Source organism: Procambarus clarkii, chromosome 7, assembly GCF_040958095.1.
Source record: "Procambarus clarkii isolate CNS0578487 chromosome 7, FALCON_Pclarkii_2.0, whole genome shotgun sequence".
NCBI classification, from domain to species: domain Eukaryota; kingdom Metazoa; phylum Arthropoda; class Malacostraca; order Decapoda; family Cambaridae; genus Procambarus; species Procambarus clarkii.
In genome coordinates, this window is record NC_091156.1 from 18,143,867 (window position 1) to 18,167,527 (window position 23,661).

The 23,661-nt window shown below is 42.4% G+C and overlaps 1 protein-coding gene across 1 annotated transcript in view; it reads left to right on the forward strand.

The window, feature by feature from the left end:
* egl (Egl_like_exo domain-containing protein) overlaps positions 1-23,661 on the forward strand; it is a 197,623-nt gene that overhangs the window by 154,061 nt on the left and 19,901 nt on the right. The window contains exons 3-6 of the mRNA XM_045747388.2: positions 5,656-5,736; positions 14,854-14,973; positions 16,105-16,229; positions 17,100-17,297. Of these exons, the coding sequence (XP_045603344.1) occupies positions 5,656-5,736; positions 14,854-14,973; positions 16,105-16,229; positions 17,100-17,297 (524 nt within the window). The remainder of the gene's footprint in view (positions 1-5,655; positions 5,737-14,853; positions 14,974-16,104; positions 16,230-17,099; positions 17,298-23,661) is intronic.

The window sequence follows — 23,661 nt, forward strand, 5'->3', positions numbered from 1 at the left end:
TTTGGAGACAGAGCCAAGATACTGGTGTTATCCCTGATATACTTAAAACAGCTGAATATCGCGCCACATCACAAAGGAGGTAGTAAAGCAGATTAAAAATATTATAGACGCTAAAATCAAACATCATAAAAATCTTTGAAAGACTGCTAAGAAGTAAGGTCACAAAACACATGGACTCACAGCGTCTACGTAACCCTCGGGCCAGATTCACGAAGGCACTTAGGCAAGCACTTACGAACGTGTGCATCTTTCCTCAATCTTTGACGGCTTTGGTTACATTTATTAAACAGTTTACAAGCATGAAAACTTCCCAATCAACTGTTGTTATTGTTATAAACAGCCTCCTGGTGCTTCGGAGCTCATTAACGGTTTAATAATTGTAAACAAAGCCGCCAAAGATTGAGAAAATTTGTACAGGTTCGTAAGTGCTTGCGTAACTGCTTCGTGAATCTGGCCCTTGGTCAACATGGGTTCAAAACAGGGCGTTCCTGCCTCGCATTTGCTTGACCGCTCGTATTGGCATCCTTAGTGATATTAGCGCCTCTTGAATATCCTGCGACTTTGATGGTGCTACATAGCCTCCCCGGCTTGGCGCTTTATTTTAATACTTACTTACTTGACTACTATGACCTGGCCTGAGATGACGTGGAAGACAAGTAAAACGGTGTTAATAATATACACAGATTTCGCAAAATCTTTCGACACGTGTAACCATTGTGTTATTGCACACAAAATACACACAAAAGGAATTACTAGCAAAGTAGGGAGGAATATTAAATAATATTAGAGGAACTGGTTCCAAATCTGCGCACGGAAGTAACACCACATGAGACCAGAGGTGGAATAGGTGACCAGAGGTGCAATAGGTACGCTGAGAGAGAGAACTGTCTCAGCATCAGAGGCCCGAGACTGTTCAACACGCTCACACCACACATAAGGGACATAACTGATCTCACGGTGTTCAAGAGTATCTCGACATCCTCCAATAGATACCTGATCAACCAAACCGTGATTCATTCATCAGGCTGCGAGCAGCCACATCCAACAGTCTGGTTGACCAGACGACCAACCAAGAGGCCTCCTCAAAGACCGGGCCGTGGAGACGTTGATCCTTGGAATGACAGCAATATATCTTGATTATCTCAATGTAAGAAAGAACACAGTCCTAATATTCCAAAATGAGAACATACATGAGCCACTGACAAATATTACAAATAAAGTGCTGGAAAGTTTTTAATGAAAGGGCAGCATGAGTTTAGCAGGGGGAGTCATGCCTGACAAACTTGATCAACTACTGTGACACGGTTAGTAAAATACGATAGGAAAAGGAAGGCTGGGTAGACTGTTTTCGTAGCTTGTCAAACAGCATTTATGTTCCTCATAACAGAGTGTATAACTGAGAAGACACTCTAGATAAGGAAGTACCTGGAAATAGAGACACGAGAGAGAGAGGCAGAGAGTGAGAGAGGTGGTGGAGGTGGAGGAATGTGACCAGCAGGCTCTACCTTCATTATCGACCTTGTGATCGTTCCTGGGGGCAACGTCCCCGGGGCTCTGGCAGTCACCTCGTACATGTTAATTTAATATTTACAGACGATACAAAGCTAATGAGGAACATACATGACAAGGAGAACTGTAGAAAGTCACACAGAGACCTTGATAAACTCCAGGAGTGGCCAAACACATGCTTACTAGATTTCAATCCCATGGACACCCTCTTTAAACTGAGAGCAAGCAGGACGAGAGGACATAAGTGGAAGCTGGAAACGCAAATAAGAAATAAGAAGAAATAAAGGAAATACTCGAACCCTGTATGAGTGGTCAACAAGTGGAATGGACTAAAGGAAGTTTCAGAAGCCACGTCCATCCACAAACTTAAGAACAGTTTGAACAAAGAATTCGAACGTTAGAATTCTTAGAATACTTAAATTTTAGCGCTACGGATACAAGACCAGTAGGCGGGGAATAAAGAACTCCACTTCACTCCCAATAGTCAGTAAGAGGCAAGTACTGATAGATACGTACGAGTCAATTATGGGTCGATAGACGGGACCATAGCGTCGTAGCCATCCCCCCCCCCCCACATATACATGTAGGTGAATACGCACATACCTACTCACATTGAGGAAATGTATGTGTTTATCTCTCAGAATGTTTGGTAATATGTTTATTGTTTGTGATGTGTGTCTATGTATGTATTAACACGATGTACTGAACGGGGTGAAAATAGCTTGAGCTACCTCATCCCTTTGTGTGTATTTTACCTCAATAAACTTATTTCAATTTCAATTACTCACATTGTGACGGCTTCTTTATTGTGTTCTTTACATGTAAGGTCTTCCCACATGAGTACATCCAAATCCTTTACATTACTTTTTCGTTCTATGTTATGATTTGATTGTATTTTGTACGTGGTTTCCGTTTTTATATTTTAATTTTTTCCGTAGCGCATGAGCTGAAACTTATCTTCATAAAACACCATATTATTTTCTGTAGCCCATTGAAAGACCTGATTGACATCTGATTGGAGGTTTGCCGTGTCCTCTATGTTGTCTACTTTCATAAAAATCCTAGTGTCATCTGCAAATGATGATACAGTACTGTAGGTTGTGCCCTTGTCTATGTCAGATATGAGGATGAGAAAAAGTACTGGCGCAAGCACAGTACCCTGGGAGACTGAGCTCTCCACGGTTGATGGATCGGATTTTATTTTGTTGACTATTACACATTGGGTTCTGTTAGTCAGAATATTGTAAATCCATCTGCCTATTTTTCCGGTAATTCCTTTTGAACGCATTTTGTGTGCAATAACACCATGGTCACATTTGTCAAAGGCTTTTGCGAAATCACACACACACACACACACACGCACACCACACTCTCATATGTGCACACCCATACATATACGCACACACACTCATACACAGAGTTAAGTGGTCAGCATTTGCGTTTCACAATACCGGGACCCGGGTTCGATTCCCGGCCGAGGCAAACAGTTAGGCAGCCTTTTTCATCTAATGCCTTCTTTCACGTACCAGTATACCTGCGAGTTAATGTGGGCAGCATCCTGGGGATGTGTGTGAGCAAGATCTGGTAGATATGACAGAGGAAATAGGTCAAGAGTCAATAGAGTCGACAAGAGACGGTTAGAAAGGCGGGGTCCAAGAGCTAATAGCTCGAACATGGACATACTCTGCAGGAAACACTTTATTAAAGTTTCCCATACGGTCAGGTGGGGGGGGGGGTAAGTGTTTCTGTGGGGCCGGGGGGGGGGGGGTGTTTCTAGAAGGGGGGGCCGGGGGGGGGGGTGTTTCTAGGGGGGGGGGCGAGGGGTTGTTTCTTGGGGGGGGGCCAGGGGGGTGTTTCTGGGGGGCCGGGGGGTGTAGCTGTGACACACACTCCACACATGTCCCCCCCCCCCCCCCAGGCTTGTCCACTGCGTCCATAGTATCGTATTGAGCATTTAAGGCGATGTTTGTGGCCCGCATTAACTAAGTGTCCGTTATCAACCAGCCCATATTGAGGCACACCCTCTGGTTATATGTGTAAATGACCCTTAGTCTCAGAGAAGAGAATATAGAACATTCTAGGAATCCATTTTAAACCCTTTGAATTTTGTCTCCTACAACCCCCACTTTTGTATTTGTGCTTTATTATACAAAGTTACACGGTTGTAATTTTAGACGCTGTAGAGTTGTTACCTGGTTGATGGGGTTCTGGGAGTTCTTCTACTCCCCAAGCCCGGCCCGAGGCCAGGCTTGACTTGTGAGAGTTTGGTCCACCAGTCTGTTGCTTGGAGCGGCCCCCAGGCCCACATACCAACCACAGCCCGGTTGGTCCGGCACTCCTTGGAGGAAAAAATCTAGTTTCCTCATGAAGATGTCCACGGTTGATCCGGTTCATATTCCATGGACGCTGGGAAGCAATAGAGGATGCAGTGGAAATTTACCCTCTGGATCGCCTCATTGTCGCGCTGGAAAAGGAGAGTAACTGCTGTAGTCTCTTGTTGTTTTGATGATTCACCAGCCTGTCACCCAGATACCTGAACAAGCTGCTGACACTTCCAATAGACCCAACGTCACCAGTCCAATAAGAACACAGTTGTGGCAGTGGTCTATTTCCCAGCACTTATTGGAGTTAACAGTTTCCCTGTGGCCGGGCAGTACTTAGGTACACACATCTATATTTATATATTGATCTGTCCGAGGTGGGAGGCCAGACGCTTGGGAATAGTCTCAACAAACTTTGCACCCTGATTCCTGTGAGGTGTATGCTCAACATGGCCAGGTCAGGAACAACAGATTTTAGCAGGGGCACCGGCGCTCAGTTCCCTAAATACTTTGAAAAATAAATATATAATTGTTATTATAGTATTTTCATACATGAACTCGTATCAGGAAAAATGAACTAATATTTAATTTATCATACTATGACCGTAAAGTGTGAAAGCATGTAAAATCGAGCCTCTACCATCTTCCAGGCCCCTTCTCTTCCTTAAACCAAGGTGAAACTATTTGATTATGTGTATATTTTATTAATTATAAGACACGTGTTGATATTATAGCGTAGAGAGAGACAGAAAACAAACTCCTTTGGGTTCCCCGGACCGACCCAGGCATCGCCGGTTATCCTATCATATATATAAATAAATATATATATATATATATATATATATATATATATATATATGTCGTACCTAGTAGCCAGAACTCACTTCTCAGCCTACTATGCAAGGCCCGATTTGCCTAATAAGCCAAGTTTTCATGAATTAATGTTTTTTCGTCTACCTAACCTACCTAACCTAACCTAACCTAGCTTTTTTTGGCTACCTAACCTAACCTTACCTGTATATATAGGTTAGGTTAGGTTAGGTAGGGTTGGTTAGGTTCGGTCATATATCTACGTTAATTTTAACTCCAATAAAAAAAATTGACCTCATACATAGTGAAAAGGGTAGCTTTATCATTTCATAAGAAAAAAATTATAGTAAATATATTAATTCAGGAAAACTTGGCTTATTAGGCAAATCGGGCCTTGCATAGTAGGCTGAGAAGTACGTTATGGCTACTAGGTACGACATATATATATATATATATATATATATATATATATATATATATATATATATATATATATATATATATATATATATATATATATATATATATATATATATATATATATATATATATATATATATATATACACCGCGCATACCTATATTATACATGTCTGTACATTTATACATGTTTTAACAATATTTTATAGTATTGTTTTAGAGTACATTAAAACTATATATTGATTACATTAACACTACATATTGATATATATATCCACATCATTTGTTTACCTATGCCATTACACATAAAAATCCGCGCACGTATACATTATTTAGTGTCGATTTCACATGAATGTATGGAAACATATCCATTATTTGGCGCGAGTGAATGGTGCGCGGGGCGGGAACATTGTTATTCCCGCCACCCGCCCACCCTCCTTCAAGGGTAATGGCCTCTCCTTACCTCCTTCCCTTCCTACCCTACGTCTCTGTCTTCCTCAGAGCTAAGGCAGAGCTCCAGGATGGCGGGAATATGGTAAGACCATGTAGTGTGTTGTCTTGGGATGTGACTGACCAAGTTGCTTTGGTTGCCGCAGGTGGCGCATGACTGCCGGGGCGACGCTGGCGCCCTCTACCACCAGTTCGGCGTGACGCTCAACAATGTCTTCGACACCCAGGTGAGTACTGCCTCTCCACCGTCACTATAGATACACATTAGGTACCCCGAATACGCATTAGGTACCCCGAATACACTTTAGGTACCCCGGATACAATGTATACAAATTAGGTACCCCGGATACAGTGGATACACATTAGGTACTCCGGATACAGTAGATACAAATTAGGTACCCAGGATACACTGGATACACATAAGGTACCCTGGATACAGTGGATACACATTAGGTACTCCAGATACAATGGATACACAGTAGGTACCCCGGATACAGTGGATACACATTAGGTACCCCGGATACAGTGGATACACATTAGGTACTCCGGATACACATTAGGTACTCCGGATACACATTAGGTACTCCGGATACACATTAGGTACCCCGGATACACTGGATACACATTAGGTACCCTGGATACAGTGGATACACATTAGGTACTCCGGATACACATTAGGTACCCCGGATACACTGGATACACATTAGGTACCCTGGATACAGTGGATACACATTAGGTACTCCGGATACACATTAGGTACTCCGGATATACATTATGTACCCCGGATACACTGGATACACATTAGGTACCCTGGGTACAGTGGATACACATTAGGTACCCCGGATACAATGTATACCAATTAGGTCTTCTTATTTCCATCTCACATGAATAACCTTCATAGTCCATGGAGACATTTGCCAATTAATTCACTCTTTCATTCTAATCTTTATAACGTTTGTTGCAACTGCTGAGTAAACTCCTGAAGTAAGTGACTTGTTGTTGCTGGAAAGAGTCCAAAATGATGGTTTGAGCGATGAAGAGACAGTGTTCTCAGTTTACGAGACTATGAAAAGTTTAAGTTTGGTTAACTTGAGTGTAGCCAGACGCGTGTGCCCAGGAGGGCGGCAGTACCCTGGAGGGCTCCTCGCCCCAGGTCCTCGTAACTTGTGGCAGACCTGGGGCCACATTCACGAAACACTTACGCAAGCTCTGTTAGTTCTTGGACCCCGCCTTTCTAACCATCGGTTGCTTATGTACCGACTCCTGACCTATTTTCCTCTGTCATAACTACTACATATATTTTTAACACACACACACACACACACACACACACACACACACACACACACACACACACACACACACACACAATGTGTGTGTGTGTGTGTGTGTATGTCTCTCTCTCTCTCTCTCTCTCTCTCTCTCTCTCTCTCTCTCTCTCTCTCTCTCTCTCTCTCTCTCTCTCTCTCTCTCTCTCTCTCTCTCTCTCTCTCTCATAGGGAAAAAAACATGGCAGATAGGCCAACTCGGGAAAACAAATGCAGGAGGACAAACATGACAGGAACAATCTCAGAGGAAAGGGAGGGACAGGAAGCCTGAATTAAGGATTTAATCTAACAAATAAGGACAGAATTCAGTGGAGGAATGAGGGTAATGAGGGAGACAGTAACCAACCTGCAGGATGAGCTGAAGGCAGCAAAGAAGGAAATAAAAAGCCTGAGAGAGAATCCTACTCAATACCAGACACAAACCACCGCTCAGGGAGGCGGTAATGTTCTTGTAGAGGGGACTTCTACAATACAACCCTTCATTTGCAGAATTGTTTAAAAAGAGCCCTAAACCTAGGTCTGCAGTAAGGAAAGTTGCCATGGAAGTGGCCTCTTCTCAGGAAGCAGCTAGATGTACTAACCGGCTGATAGAGAGAAAAAGAGCAGTAGTAGTAGCAGGCGTTAAGGAGCAAACAGGGACCAGCCCATCAGAGAGGAGTGACAAGGACAAAAATGCAGTTACTGAGATCCTTAAAGACATAAGGATTGAGAGGGCTGACCAGAATATTGAAAAGGTTTTCAGGTTATGAAAGTACAGCAAGGACAAAGACCGACTGATAAAGGTGGTATTCATGAGCACAAACACGAAAGAGGACTTGTTAGCAAAGAAAAGTGGACTAGCAACTGTACCAAAGTTCAGAAAAGTATTCCTGCAGAGGGATATGACAAGGGACAAGAGAATGAGGGCAGCAGATGCGAGGAAGGAGCGCAGGGAGAAAGAAAGGAGTCAGGGAACCACAACCCCAAACCCTACAATCCCAGAGGGGAGTGGGGAACCCTCCACAAGAAGGTCAACAGCCACAGGGAGAGGAGCACCACCCCCAGCCTTCTGCCCAATAGACAGCCTTCCTGCCCCAACCCCTGCCAGCCCCCCATTAAGTGCCGACCTAGGGCATCCTCCCCCCACTCACACCCCCCCTCCCCAGGACCTCCCTTCTCCCCCAACCCCTCCCTTCTCCCCCCCATGCCCTCCCATCTCCCCCACCCCCAAGCCCTCTGTTCTCCCCCACCCCCCTAAGCCCGCCCTTCTCCCCCACTCCCCTAAGCTCTCCTTCCTCACCCCCTCAGCTCTCCCCTTCCACCCCCCTCCATTCTCCCCCACCCCCTAAGCCCGCCCTTCTCCCCCACTCCCCTATGCCCTCCCTTCTTCCTCACCCCCCTCAGCTCTCTCTTACCTAAGGACGTCCCCCTCCTTAGGCCCTCCAATCCCGAACCCTCCCAGTTTCCCTGCTTCATGGGAGTCAACAGAAACTGAGGAAGGACAGAAGAGAGTCAGTTTCAGGGTGATGTACTTGAACATAGATGGGATTACAAGCAAGGCAAGTGAACTTAGGGAAAGAGCACAAGAAGTGAACCCAGATATAATCGAACTCACAGAAACAAAACTCTCAGCATTCATAACGAATGCGGTGTTTCCCCAGGACTACACAGTTGTAAGGAAAGAGAGGGAAGGTAGGGGAGGAGGCAGAGTGGCCCTACTAATGAGAGTTTCAAGGAGATGGCTATCCCTGGCTAAGAGGGATTCAGTGACTACATAACAGGCACCATGACAATGGGAGGACCAAAAGTAGTAGTAGCAGTGATATACGTAAATATGATAAATATGATAACCCTCCACCAAATGACAGAAGACCCAGGCAAGAATATGACAACAACAACATGGCAGTTAACACTATAATTGAGAGGGCACCCTCTGCTGCTTGTAGAAATAGATCTCATCTGCTCATCATGCGGAACTTCAATCATGGACGGATAGACTGGGAGAACAAGGAACCGCATGGAGGTGAGGGTACATGGACTACATCATGCAGAAGACATGATGGACTTCATCACACAGAAGTGTAAGGAGGCAGCAGACAAGTTTGTCCCGGTCCAAAAAGAAAAGAACGAAATGCAGATGAGAAACCCATGGTTTAACTAGAGATGTCAGCTAGTTAAGCGGCAAAGTGAAAGAGCGTGGAGAAACTATAGAAATAACAGGACACTCGAGAGCAGAGAAAGATACCAGAGTGCCAGGAATGAATGTCAGGTTGAGAAGAGAGGCAGAAAGGCAATACGAAAATGACATCGCAAGCAAGGCAAAGACTCAGCCTAAATTGCTGCACAGCCACATCAGGAGAAAAACAACAGTAAAGGACAGGTAATAAAATTAAGGATAAGGGCAGAAGAATTCACTACAAACGACAAGGAAGTGTGTGAGGAACTGAATAAGACATTCCAGGAGGTCTTCACATTAGAGCAAGGGGAAGTTCCAAAGATAAGAGAGGGAACAGAAAACCAGGAACCATTAGAAGAGTTTGAGATTACCAGCGGGGATGTAAGGAAGTTCTTGCTAGAGTTGGATGTGACAAAGGCTATAGGCCCGGATGGAATCTCCCCATGGCTACTAAAGAAAGGAGCAGAAGCACTGTGCCTGCCACTCTCCATAGTGTATAATAAATCACTGGTAACAGGGGAATTGCCAAAAATTTGGAAGACTGTTAATGTAGTCCCGATATACAAAAAGGGGGATAGACAGGAAGCACTGAACACTGGCCAGTGTCCCTAACTTGCATACCATTAAATCTTGTTATCTTGAGATGATTTTGGGGCTTTAGTGTCCCGGCAACCCGGTCCTCGACCAGGCTTCCACCCCCAGGAAGCAGCCCGTGACAGCTGACTAACACCCAGGTACCTATTTACTGCTAGGTAACAGGGGCATAGGGTGAAAGAAACTCTGCCCATTGTTTCTCGCCGACGCCCGGGATCGAACCCGGGACCACGGGATCACAGTCCAGCGTGCTGTCCGCTCGACCGATCGGCTCCATGCAAGCTGATGGAGAAGATTGTGCGAAAAAAGCTAGTGGAACATCTGGAGCGATAGAACTTTATGACACAACATGAACATGGGTTCAAGGATGGCAAGCTCTACCTCACAGGATTAATTGAATTCTATGACCAGGCAACAAAAATCAGGCAAGAAAGAGAGGAGTGCACAGACTGCATATCTTTGGATTGCCAGAAAGCCTTTGACACAGTACCACACAAGAGGCTAGTGAAAAAGTTGGAGATGCAGGCAAGAGTGAAAGGGAAGGTACTCCATTGGATAAGGGAGTACCTAAGCAACAGAAGACAGCGAGTCATTGTGAGAGGTGAGGCCTCAGATTGGCGAGACGTTACAAGTGGAGTCCCGCAGGGTTCAGTCCTTGGACCTATACTGTTTCTGATATTTGTAAATGATCTCCCAGAGGGTATAGAATCGTTCCTCTCATTGTTTGCTGATGATGCAAAAATTATGAGGAGGATTAAAACAGGTGATGATAGTAGGAGGCTACAAGAACACCTAGACAGACTGAATGAATGGTCCAACAAATGGCTACTAAAGTTCAACCCGAGTAAATGCAAGGTCATGAAACTAGGCGGTGGAAACAGGAGGCCAGACACAGAATACCGAATGGGAAATGAAGTACTTCATGAAACGGACAGAGAGAAAGATCTAGGAGTTGATATCATACCAAACCTGTCTCCTGAAGCCCACATATAAAGAACTACATCTGCGGCATACGCGAAGCTGGCTAACATCAGAACAGCCTTCAGGAACTTGTGTAAGGAATCATTCAGAACCTTGTATATGGCATATGTAAGACCAATCCTGGAGTATGCGGCCCCAGCATGGAGCCTGTACCTAGTCAAGCGCAAGGCGAAGCTTGAAAAAGTTCAGAGGTATGCCACTAGGCTAGTCCCAGAACTAAGAGGCATGAGTTACGAGGAAAGGCTGCGTGAAATGCACGTCACGACACTGGAAGACAGAAGAGTAAGAGGAGACATGATCACTAGCTACAAAATTCTCAGAGGAATTGACAAGGTAGATAAGGATAAACTTTTTAACACAGGTGGTATGCGAACAAGGGGACAGTTGGAAACTGAGTACCCAAATGAGCCACAGGGATGTTAGAAAGAACATTTTTTCAGTGTCAGAGTAGTTAACAAGTGAAATGCATTAGGAAGTGATCTGGTGGAGGCTGACTCCATACACAGCTTCAAGTATAGATATGATAGAGCCCAATAGGCTCAGGAACCTGTACATTAGGCGATTGAAAGTACAATTAGGTAAGTATACACACACACACACACACAAAGACTTGGGGGTTGATATCACGCCAGACCTGTCTCCTGCAGCACATATCAAGCGGATAACATCAGCGGCATATGCCAGGCTGGCCAACATACGAACGGCATTCAGAAACTTGTGTAAAGAATCATTCAGAACTTTGTATACCACATATGTCAGGCCAATCCTGGAGTATGCAGCCCCAGCATGGAGTCCATATCTAGTCAAGGATAAGACTAAACTGGAAAAGGTTCAAAGGTTTGCCACCAGACTAGTACCCGAGCTGAGAGGTATGAGCTACGAGGAGAGACTACGGGAATTAAACCTCACTTCGCTGGAAGACAGAAGAGTTAGGGGGGACATGATCACCACATTCAAGATTCTGAAGGGAATTGATAGGGTAGATAAAGACAGTCTATTTAACACAAGGGGAACACGCACAAAGGGACACAGGTGGAAACTGAGTGCCCAAATGAGCCACAGAGATATTAGAAAGAACTTTTTTAGTGTCAGAGTGGTTGACAAATGGAATGCATTAGGAAGTGATGTGGAGGAGGCTGACTCCATACACAGTTTCAAGTGTAGATATGATAGAGCCCAATAGGCTCAGGAAACTGTACACCTGTTGATTGACAGTTGAGAGGCGGGACCAAAGAGCCAGAGCTCAACCCCCGCAAACACAACTAGGTGAGTACACACACACACACACACACACACACACACACACACACACACACACACACACACACACACACACACACACACACACACACACACACACACACACACCACCTGGCAAATGGAATTTAATGTTAATAAATGTCATGTTATGGAATGTGGAATAGGAGAACATAGACCCCATACAACCTATATATTATGTGATAAATCTTTAAAGAATTCTGATAAAGAAAGAGATCTAGGGGTGGTTCTAGATAGAAAACTATCACCTGAGGACCACATAAAGAATATTGTGCAAGGAGCCTATGCGATGCTTTCTAACTTCAGAATTGCATTTAAATACATGGATGGCGATATACTAAAGAAATTGTTCATGACTTTTGTTAGGCCAAAGCTAGAATATGCAGTTGTTGTGTGGTGCCCATATCTTAAGAAGCACATCAACAAACTGGAAAAGGTGCAAAGACATGCTACGAAGTGGCTCCCAGAACTGAAGGGCAAGAGCTACGAGGAGAGGTTGGAAGCATTAAACATGCCAAAACTAGAAGACAGAAGAAAAAGAGGTGATATGATCACTACATACAAAATAGTAACAGGAATTGATAAAATCGACAGGGAAGATTTCCTGAGACCTGGCACTTCAAGAACAAGAGGTCATAGATTTAAACTAGCTAAACACAGATGCCGAAGAAATATAAGAAAATTCACCTTCGCAAATAGAGTGGTAGACGGTTGGAACAAGTTAAGTGAGAAGGTGGTGGAGGCCAAGACCGTCAGTAGTTTCAAAGCGTTATATGACAAAGAGTACTGGGAAGACGGGACACCACGAGCGTAGCTCTCATCCTGTAACTACACTTAGGTAATTACACTTAGGTAATTACACACACACACACACACACACACACACACACACACACACACACACACACACACAGCTGTGGCTCTTTGGTCAAAGAGTGTGTGTGTGTGTGTGTGTGTGTGTGTGTGTGTGTGTGTGTGTGTGTGTGTGTGTGTGTGTGTGTGTGTGTGTGTGTGTGTGTGTGTGTAAAATTACCTAAGTGTAGTTACAGGATGAGAGCTACGCTCGTGGTGTCTCGTCTTCCCAGCACTCTTTGTCATATTCAAAGTGTTATATGACAAAGAGTACTGGGAAGACGGGACACGAGCGTAGCTCTCATCCTGTAACTACACTTAGGTAATTACACACACACACACACACACACACACACACACACACACACACACACACACACACACACACACACACACACACACACACACACACACACACACTCACACACTCTTTGACCAAAGAGCCAAAGCTCAACCCCCGCAAGCACAATTAGGTGAGTATACACACACAGAGGGATGGGGTATGAAGAGCGCCTGAGGGAACTGAACCTGACGACACTAAACAAAAGAAGGGAGAAGAGATATATGATAGAAACATATAAAATACTCAGGGGATTGACAGAGTGGAAATAAACGAAATGTTCACACTGAATACAAACAGAACAAGGGGACATGGGTGGAAGCTGGAAACTCATATGTGTTACAGGGATGTAGGATTTTTTCTTTTAGTGCGAGAGTAGTGGGAAAATGGAATGAACTTAAAGAGCAGGTTGTGGAAGCCAACTCTATTCATAATTTTAAAACTAGATATGATAGGGAAATGGGACAGGAGTCATTGCTATAAACAACCGATGGCTAGAAAGGCGGGATCCAAGAGTCAATTCTCTATCCTGCAGGCACAAATAGGTGAGTACACACTCAATCCTTTCAATGCTTGCTGATGATGCGAAAATTGTGAAGAGGATTGTAATGATCTGTACAAACCATGGCTTCTCCCCTCTCCCTTCTCCCTTTTCTCCTCTCCCTCCTTCTCCCTTTTCTCTTCTCCTTGTTCATTGGCCCCTTTCCTGTTGTCTCATTCCCCTTCCCTTTTCCCCTGCCTGTTGTCCAGCCATTCCCTTGCCATAAAACTTTTGGGGTCAGGTGTCCTTCCTGGGAGACCACCCCAATCCAATCCTCTTCCAATCTACGAGGGGGCCTCGTAGCCTGGTGGATAGCGCGCAGGACTCGTAATTCTGTGGCGCGGGTTCGATTCCCGCACGAGGCAGAAACAAATGGGCAAAGTTTCTTTCACCCTGAATGCCTCTGTTACCTAGCAGTAAATAGGTACCTGGGAGTTAGTCAGCTGTCACGGGCTGCTTCCTGGGGGTGGAGGCCGGGTCGAGGACCGGGCCGCGGGGACACTGAAAAAGCCCCGAAATCATCTCAAGATAACCTCAAGATAACCTCTCCTATTCCCTAATCACTCCCTCCAATCCTATTCCCTAATCCCTCCCTCAATCCTATTCCTAATCCCTCCCAATCCATCCGTCCCAACCATTTCCTCTCCTTCTCGGTCCTCTCTGTAACCAGTAAGGCATTGTGGGGTTCCCTAGGTGCCATAAACTCGGAGTCAGCCAGGGTCTGGGACCTCTGGCGCCAATTCCGAGCATTTGAGCGTGGGAACAGGTGAGTACTCTGTCAAGGGGAATTGACCCCTTATGGTCAAGCCTGGATCTGATTGGTTGAAAATCAGGGAGGTCTAGAGGAGGAGTCCCCCAGGGTAGGGCCTGACAATTCCATTGGCCAGGCTTCCAGAGTACCCAGTTTTCTTTAAATCCATTGGCTACAGTCTTGGAAAGGCGCGGTTAATTGGGCCTAGGAACTAAGTAGGTGGAACCTGTTCCCACTGGTAAGAGTTTAAGAAAATATTAAAGTTAGAGTGTCTTGGGGATTCAACTGGGGTACAGATCTCCTGATCTGTAGGGCAAGCCATTCAACATCGTTGGCAGATTGCAGCATTTAAGGTAAAGTGTGCTGGAGTATTATGTCAATCATTAGTCATACTATTACCTCGTAGGAGATTTTATTCGAGTAGGATATATTTTGTTTACTTTTGATAAATACTTGTTTACTATATATTAATGTTTTGGTGGTGATTTAAATACTGTAGTGGTAAAGAAGAGTGTATGTTGCAGGCGGCCCATGCTGTATTGCAGCAGCAGGAGACTGGGAAGCCGGTATACAAGGTGAAGAATGTCTCCCTCAACACCCTCTGTCGCTCCTACAATGCTCCAGTGAACCCTCGTAAAGACCAGGTTAGTGCCGTCTTCTCTTCTGCCTCCTTGGTCATACTCAGTTCATCCAACAGTACTAACATTATTCATTATTATGTATAATGCTTGCATCTGTATATTATGCTCATCTGTTGCTTAATTGTTTCATATCTTATCCATATACTGTACATTACAGTATATAAAATCTTCTCTTGTGTACAACAAGTTTTTATTGCTGAAATGTTTCAAATTTTTTGAAGTCATTTAATTGTCCTTTAAAAATTAGGGTTACAGTATCTGTTATTATTCATATACAGTATATGTGAAATTATGTATTTAGCTGAATATGTGTAAACCGTTAACACCCTCTCAGCAACAAAATGTAGTTTTTTCCATCCCATAACACATCCCACACAGCCTGCATTGAAACAGCAGGACATACAGTATGTGTGTGTGTGTGTGTGTGTATATGTGTGTATATATATATATATATACAGTATATATATATTAATATATATTTTAATATGTATATGAGAAAGGTTACAAGAATACGCAACCCATAGATCACTAAGAACTCTAAATGACCTGACCAGGATTCGTATCTATGACATGATGCCCAGAATCACCCCCAAACATACACAGTACTGTGACCACCTCGCCATTAATCGTCTATAAGGATTTGTTAGTCCTGGTGCTTATTAACTCCATGACTAACCAACCCCCCGACGACACTCATGGTTCAATTTGGGTACGGTTTTTTATCAAATTCTGGCACATGCACAGGTTACATTAAGTCTACAAATGTGAGAAAGGCTGCAAGACTGCAAGTCTGCAAGCCATAGATCACTACATACAGGAATCCACAAAATTGACAAAAAGGAATTCTTGAAACCTGCACCTTCAAGATTCACACTAAGGAAACAAAGGTGCCAAACTAAATATTAGAATGTTCTCTTTTGCAAACAGGGTTGAAGAAGGTTGGAAAAACTTTACTGAGAAGGTGGTGAATGCCAAAATCTATAGTAGTTTAAAAGTGTCATATGGCAAAGAGTACTGGGAATATGGGCACAAACTCACATGCATGCATGTATATGCATGCAAATTTTACAAAAACCTTATGCTTTCTTTCAAAATTAAAAATATGCATTCTATCGAAAATTATCCTTGATGCAGATGAAGAATGTTTACCGTCGTGACCAGAGGTTCTGGGCACGGAGGCCATTGACAGAGGACATGATTGTGTATGCAGCTTATGATGTTGTGGCCCTTGTTCCAACAGTTTATGATGCCATGAAGAGGTAAATATATCAATCCTGCTTGTAGCTATCGTTATTTTTTTCTGAGAAAGTAGGACTATTTAATACAAAAAAAGAATAAATATCAAGAGAATGTGCCTCTGTGCAGTGTACATGTTTCATCTTAAACATTGCAATTATGGTATACAATACTACAATTACCTAAATTTACCTGAGGGTCACCATCTCTACTGCCTTCAACAAGAACAGGAATACATTAGGAAATCAGAATAGCATGATATATCTTAGTGCCCGAAACGCATTGCGTAATAGTGGCTTTAGGCATTGTATGTACTAGCTCTATCTATATATCAATCCATTAATGTAACATCACTTGTATGTATGTATGTACCTTACCTGAATAAACATATTTATTTATTTATTTATTTATTTAGTGGAAATCATTGAAGCAGGATGGGGGTCGAACCAGCATCTTGGGGTCATACTGAGTTAAGGTACACATCTGGGGCAACCCAGGATGCTGGCTCAATCCCCATCCTGCCTCAAAGATTTTTGCAAGGATAGGAAATCTGTCACCTTGTCAAAGGTACCCTCATTTTTTCTGAAGATTTTAGAATTTTCCTGAAGTTATTCAGAATTACAGACATAAATGCTTAACATTTCCAGATTTTTTCTTTACCTGAATTGTTATTGCACTTATCTATACGGTACAGTACTTATTTTGCACTGTACTGTATGAGTGTAGATTACCCTTTATTTTTATGATTGTATTCAGTACTATACTGTACAGTATTAATATACTGTGTTTAAATTACAGCATGAAAAGTAATTTACAGATTTTATGGCATATATTTTGTACAATAGCTGAAATTGAAGTCTGTAATGCCTCCAATATAAATATTTGGCTATTAGACAGCTGGACCCTGGATTACTGCCGCTATTTGAAGAATTGTGCCGAGAACAAGTGGAGGCGTTGATACAACCTGAAGAAGTCAAACAGAAGAAAAAACAAAGAAAAATTGAAACTGAAGTGGCTGAGTTGAAAAACAAGCTAGCAACTACTCAAGCTAGAGCGATTGTGTTGTCTAATAGAGAAATTAGACTTCTTAGGTAAGTAAAATACAAACTTTATATTGTACATTTTACATTATCATAGAAATTTGCTAATACAGTAATTTCTGAGGAAGCCTGTTGGTGGCTCCCTGAAGCTATCTCACTGAGATGACTTTCTGCTACTGGGTCACATCAATCATAGGAGTTCTGCTTGATCTACTGGGGACCAAAGCCAGAATCTGGCCTGCCCTCAGGCAGGCAGAGGCACAGAGGTGGGATTTATTATTGTGATCACTCACACCAAGGAAGCATTCAGCAAGTAAGCAAAATACTACAGACAACTGCGTGGTTCATCAAAACGAAGCACCAAAAGCAACATGTTCTTGACTCAAGTCCATTACATCCAGTGGTTGACCCCACAAACGCATTCATAAACTTTTATATGCTGTTAATTCAAAACAGGAATTTTCTCAAATAAAAATTAATATTCTAATATATTAGCATATTGTGCATATATAGGCATAGGCTAGGTTAGATTAGGTGTTTAGGTTCTGTTGGCGATTATTTATACTTGTAGCACATGGGTGAAGCATTTATAGTGTTGTGGTTCGAACAAAATTCATCAGTGAAGCACTTGTTCCGGAAGTGTTCGAACGAAATCAGTTGTGAGTCGTGTGTAAACCGTTTTTCATTCATAAACAGGGGGTTTGGCAAGTGCATGGAATCACTTTTGGGTCTTTGTTTGGAGGACGGGCTGCCAAAACTGACTAATGGTTCTGCAAATGATTCATTCAAACCAATTGGTTCACTCAAAACAAGCTTGAACCCTTGGTCAAGGGGTTCAAAACTGTTTCAGTGTTCTAGTTCTTTTTGTCCCAGTTGTTTGTTGATTGTCATCTGATGCCCAAGATGACAAAGATGGGCACAAAATGGGACTGTTTATATGATTGTATTCAGTACTATACTGTACAGTATTAATATACTGTACAGTATTTAAATTACAGCATGAAAGTAATTTACAGATTTTATGGCATATATTTTGTACAATACCTGAAATTGAAGTCTGTAATGCCTCCAATATAAATATTTGGTTATTAGACAGCTGGACCCTGGATTACTGCCGCTATTTGAAGAATTGTGCCGAGAACAAGTGGAGGCGTTGATACAACCTGTATCAACGTTACTTCTTAACATAACACAGGTAAATACAGGGCTCCTGTACTTCAACGTAAAAACCTGTTACTGTCACTTCATATTGCTTGGCTTTGGCAGAGCTACTGTTACTTGCATCTGGCATCGCTACATCTTTGGGGCTCTTTTACTAGTTGTCTTGGGCATTCTTTCATCTCCAGCCAGCTCATGTTCCTCCTCAGCCTTCTTGGTCCCTTGATAGGGTTTTAGTGTTTCTTTCCTCCACCTGGTTCACGGTTGCCCTTTCTGTCTGGGTTATCTTTTAAGGGGGTGTTTTTGTTAAGATTTTAATTACTTAGCTAAATGAACTGTGGGTTCAGTTCCTGAATCCATTATATGCCCCTGTAACCCTATTCACCATTACTCATGGAATATGTATGAGGTGCATAAAAAATGACTAAATTAAACTAACTCACCTCAGGTTCCAGGGTTTGGGAGCTTCATGCTCTTCTCTGGAGGCAGGAGGAGGGGTTCTGTTCTTTTGATCCTGGTGGATGGTGTCTTCATTTTCAGCTTTCTCCTTTTTGTTCTGGCGAAGAATGAATTGGTTGGCTTCGGGGGAAAAGGGATTTGTCCTTCAGTGATTGATAATTTGTTTTGGCAAGTGGCCGTCCTCATAAACAAAGGCTAAAGCCCATTCAATGCACATGCCAAACCACCAGTTTATGAATGAAAAACGGTTTACACATTACTCACAACTGATGATGTTTGAACACTTCTCGAACAGATGTTTCACGGATAACTTTTGTTTGAACCACAACACAGTAAATGCTTCACCCATGTACTACAAATACAAATGATCACCACCAGAACCTAAAATCCTAACCTATCCAGTGCCTAAACATGCATAATATGCTAATATATAGCAATATTAATTTATATTTGAAAAAATCCCAATTTTAAATGAACAGCATGTTAAAATTGATGAATGCATTTTTGGGGGTCAACTGCTGGATGGAATGGACTTGTTCTGAGGACGGGTTGGGGTAAGGGTGCTTCATTTGTTGTGGCCAGTAGCAGTAATTTGCCGCGACCTGCTAGCCACCAGTTCTGCCTTGATGGATGCCTTGCTCATTGATCCAGTTTCCTCAGTCCCCCTGTTTCAAGATGCATATTTCTCAGGTTGTCCATAGTGTCATTAAAGCTAACTAGTTGGCAGTCTTTCCCCAAGTGCACTTTGTTCGCAAGTTCATGTCTTTGCCTGGATCTTGTGGGGCTGCTTTTCGAACTTGGGAGTTTGTGAGGCCACTCTGGGGCCTGTTGACTCGTTCTGCTCCTCCCTGGTTTGTCCTAAGTTTACTGTCTTCTCCATCATTAGATAGCTTCAGGGAACCACCAAGACACTCCCCAGAAAACCAGAATGTCATGAAAAGCTTCTTTCTGTTTAGGTGCCTTGGTTCATGATTATACAGCTCTAGATTAGTTATTATCCAAAGCAGAAGGCTGGAGCACCCAAGGTGCCACCTAATGGTAGCTATTTGCACTATGGAATTCAATCTTGTCTCAAGTGAACCATTGGCTTTGAATTAATCATTTGCAGAGTTGTTTGGTAGTTTTGTTTCATTTATATGAACCATGCTGTAGTTGTCTGTATTGCTTTGCTTACTTTCCTGATGCTGTCTCCCTGTGGGTGATAAAAATACAGTAATAAAAATACCCATTTCTTTGTGCCTCTGAGAGAGATCAGATTATGGTTCTGGTCCCCAGTAGGCCAAACAGGACTCCTATGATTGCTAGGACTCAGTAGCAGAAAGCCATCTTTGTGAGATAACTTCAGAGTGCCACCGAGGTTCTACCAGAAAGAGGCATTTTATTGCAGTGTTGGTTTTATTTTATTACCTGTGAAGTTTATTCACATAATATGCCTTTGTTGTACAGTATTTCTGTTGACCAGAGATTCAAAAGTTTTTTGTCTTATTTAATTCATAATAGAGCTATTTTTTTCTGGACTCCAAACATTCTTACAAACATGAAAGCTATCTGACATATGGAAAAGTCATAGTTCCAATCTATAAAAACAAAAACATAGAAAGACCCCTTTAATTATTCACTTGGGCAGAATACCTGAAAAGAAATAACATAACAGACAGTTATTTTTTGTTTTCAAAAGGGAAGGTCTTGCTTAACCATTAAACCGCGCAAATCATATATATATATGCTTTCAGTGACAAAACCGGAACCGCGCATGTCATATATATATAATTTCGTGTCTAGCGCTATAATTTAAACACCCCGCCTGGGATAGGGGCAGCTATAGTGCAGCCATGGCAACTGGGGAGCAACCAAAGCTGACGCACACAGCACGAGCTCACAGCACCGCTGTTCAGCTTATGACCACAGCATCGCCTACAAATGCCATAATATATATGTTCATGCTATTATTTTGCGATGATAGTATTACAGAAGACCCCTGACTGTGATAAAACTGACCAGGATTCTGATAATAGCAGGATTGTGGTGATATTAAGCGCTGTGCTCCATGGAGGGAGGAGTAATGCTGTGGGAGGGAGGGTGGTGGAGTTGTCTTCTGACTGTGTGTGGCCACCTTTTATTGATTGCACTCACCATACCAGCTTAGTGGTTCGTTATGGTGAACACAAATGTAGATACTTATATATAATGTGTGTATAGAGTGTAATAACAGTAATAGGAGTAGGTTGGGAGCCGCCATTTTGGTGAGGGAGGTGCATTGTCTGCACGACTTATCACGTTGTTTACTGGTGGCCACTATGGTCTTTTGGCACCATACCAGCTTATTTGTACAGGTATGGTGAATAAAACAGTTAGATATTTATATATAATGTGTGTATATAGCGTAATAACACCACAAACAGTATTGTTGTAGGAGAAATATTAGTGCGTCTGGCCTTGAGGGCGGCCACCACCAGCTGACTGTGTGAGTAACTACGTCTTTGTGCCTTTACTCACCATACAAGCTTAGATGTACAGTTATGATGAACAAAACATGTAAATACTTATATATAACATCTGTGGATAGTGAATAAATGCAAAAACAGTATTGTGAGAGGAGAATGAGGGCGAGTGAGGTGTTGTTGAGGGAGGGAGTGGCAGCGAGTGGCTGGCTGGTGTGTGGCGGTTACTCCTCATTGCATTTTGACTCACAATACCAACTTAGTGGTTCGTTATGGTGAGCAAAACATGCAGATACTTATATATAACCTGTGTATATAGTGTAATAACAGCAAAACTATTTGTTTATTGTTTTATGAACATAATTGAATCACTAACATGCACACCATAATTTTAAATACAGCAATGGTTCACACATTTTATTATATAAATATATCACAATTCACTGTATTGAATAATATTACTGCAAAAAAACTAAGAAAAAATCAGAGACATTGAAATAAATGGGTAATAACATATTTGTGGCAACTGCCGCCTGACAGCTCGAGCAGAGTAGACCTCGTCTGGCGAAGGCTCTGTTAATGCCCCTTTTTTGCCAGACTTCCCTACCCTATTGCAGCTAAAATAGGCACCTGCGATTTTTTTGTTATTTTTTCCGTGATCATGGAACAAAAATGAACACTTTTATAAGATGAAAGAATTTTTTGGATTTTTTGTTGTTGCACCTGTGGGTGTTAAAGCCATTTGGACCCCCTAGCGGTTTGAGGGTTAACAAATGTTTTTAGTTTTTACTATAGTTAGAGATCTTGCCAGAAAGGGAAGGTTTGACCAAATGTTTATACCTGGATCTATATAAAAGCTTTTGATAGTGCTACACAAGAGTTTCTGAAAGTTAGAACAAATTGGAGGGGTGTGACAGGCAGACTATTAACTTGGATGAACATTTTTGTAATGAACATACAAATGAGAGCAGTGAGAAGAGGCAGTGTATCTGACTGGAGAAATATCTCTAGTGGAGCAAGCCGTGGAGCAAGCCGAGCAGCGGTGTCTAACAGCCTGGTTGACCAGTCCAGCAACCAGGAGGCCTGGTCGACGACTGGGCCGCGGGGACCCTAAGCCCCGGAAGCACCTCAAGGTAACCTCAAGGTAACCTCAAGGAGTACCTCAAGATTCAGTTCTTGCACCAGTAATGTTAATTATTTACATTAGTGATCTGCCAGAGGAGATACAGAGTTATGTGAGTATGTTTACAGGTGATAAATTGCTAAGGAGAGTCAAGGACTTAGGTGACTACCCTGCCCTACAAAATGACCTACACAAAATAAGTGAATGTAGCAACACATAGCTTACCAGAATCACAGATAAAATTACACCCCATAAGAGAGCTACAATTATGACAGGCAACAACCCTACAACAATCAGTACGGGTCAGAACAAATCAGATATAGACCAGCCAAATCCACGCATAATGGACCTGCCAGAAAAGTCTTCCTGTCAAACTACCCTAAATAGTATCATAGAAACATGAAGGAGTAGGTCTGTACATTAGAGAAGACCTTGTATGTTTGGAGCTCCTTAACTCTACAAATGAGGTGGTAGAAGTACTGGGAGTAAAAATAGAGAAAATAAACTTAGTTATTATTCAAACTGCCAGATGCAACGGCTGAGAAATTCACAGAACAGATAAAGAAAATAGAGAATAGCCTTGATAATTTGGCAAAGCCAATACAGTACCTGATATTATCTTCCTTGATGACTTCAATCTGCCTAGTCTAAGATGGAGAATAGCAAACAATAATGTTTTACCAGGAAATCTATCTGGACATAACCAACCACAGATTAGAGAACTACTTAGATTATGTGACAAATTTTCACTCAACCAGCAGATAACAGAGCCAGCTAGGAACGAAAATATTCTAGATCTGGTCTTCACAAACAATGACGACATAATCAGGAACTCAGTATGGGGTATCTCAGATACCACATACTCAGATTACAAGCTCACTGAAGTGTAAACTAACATCAATACTCATATTAGACCTAAAACAATGATCAAACGAGAAGGATTATTCAGTAAATTAAATTTTAATAATAAAAGGATAGGCTGGGAAAAAATAAACAGGGACCTTACAAGCATTCAATGGGAAACTGTTCTAGGTAATAAAAACCCTACACAGGGAATAGAAAAACTGACTACTGAAGCATATAAAGTCTGTCTGAAACACGTTCCTTTGAGAAAAGTCAGAAAGAGATCCAACGTAGAAAGAGAACGCAGACGACACTACAAAAGAAGAAAAAATAATGAAAATGGTTAAGCAGTCACGACTTTCCAGACAAAGAAGGAATGATTTAATCAGGG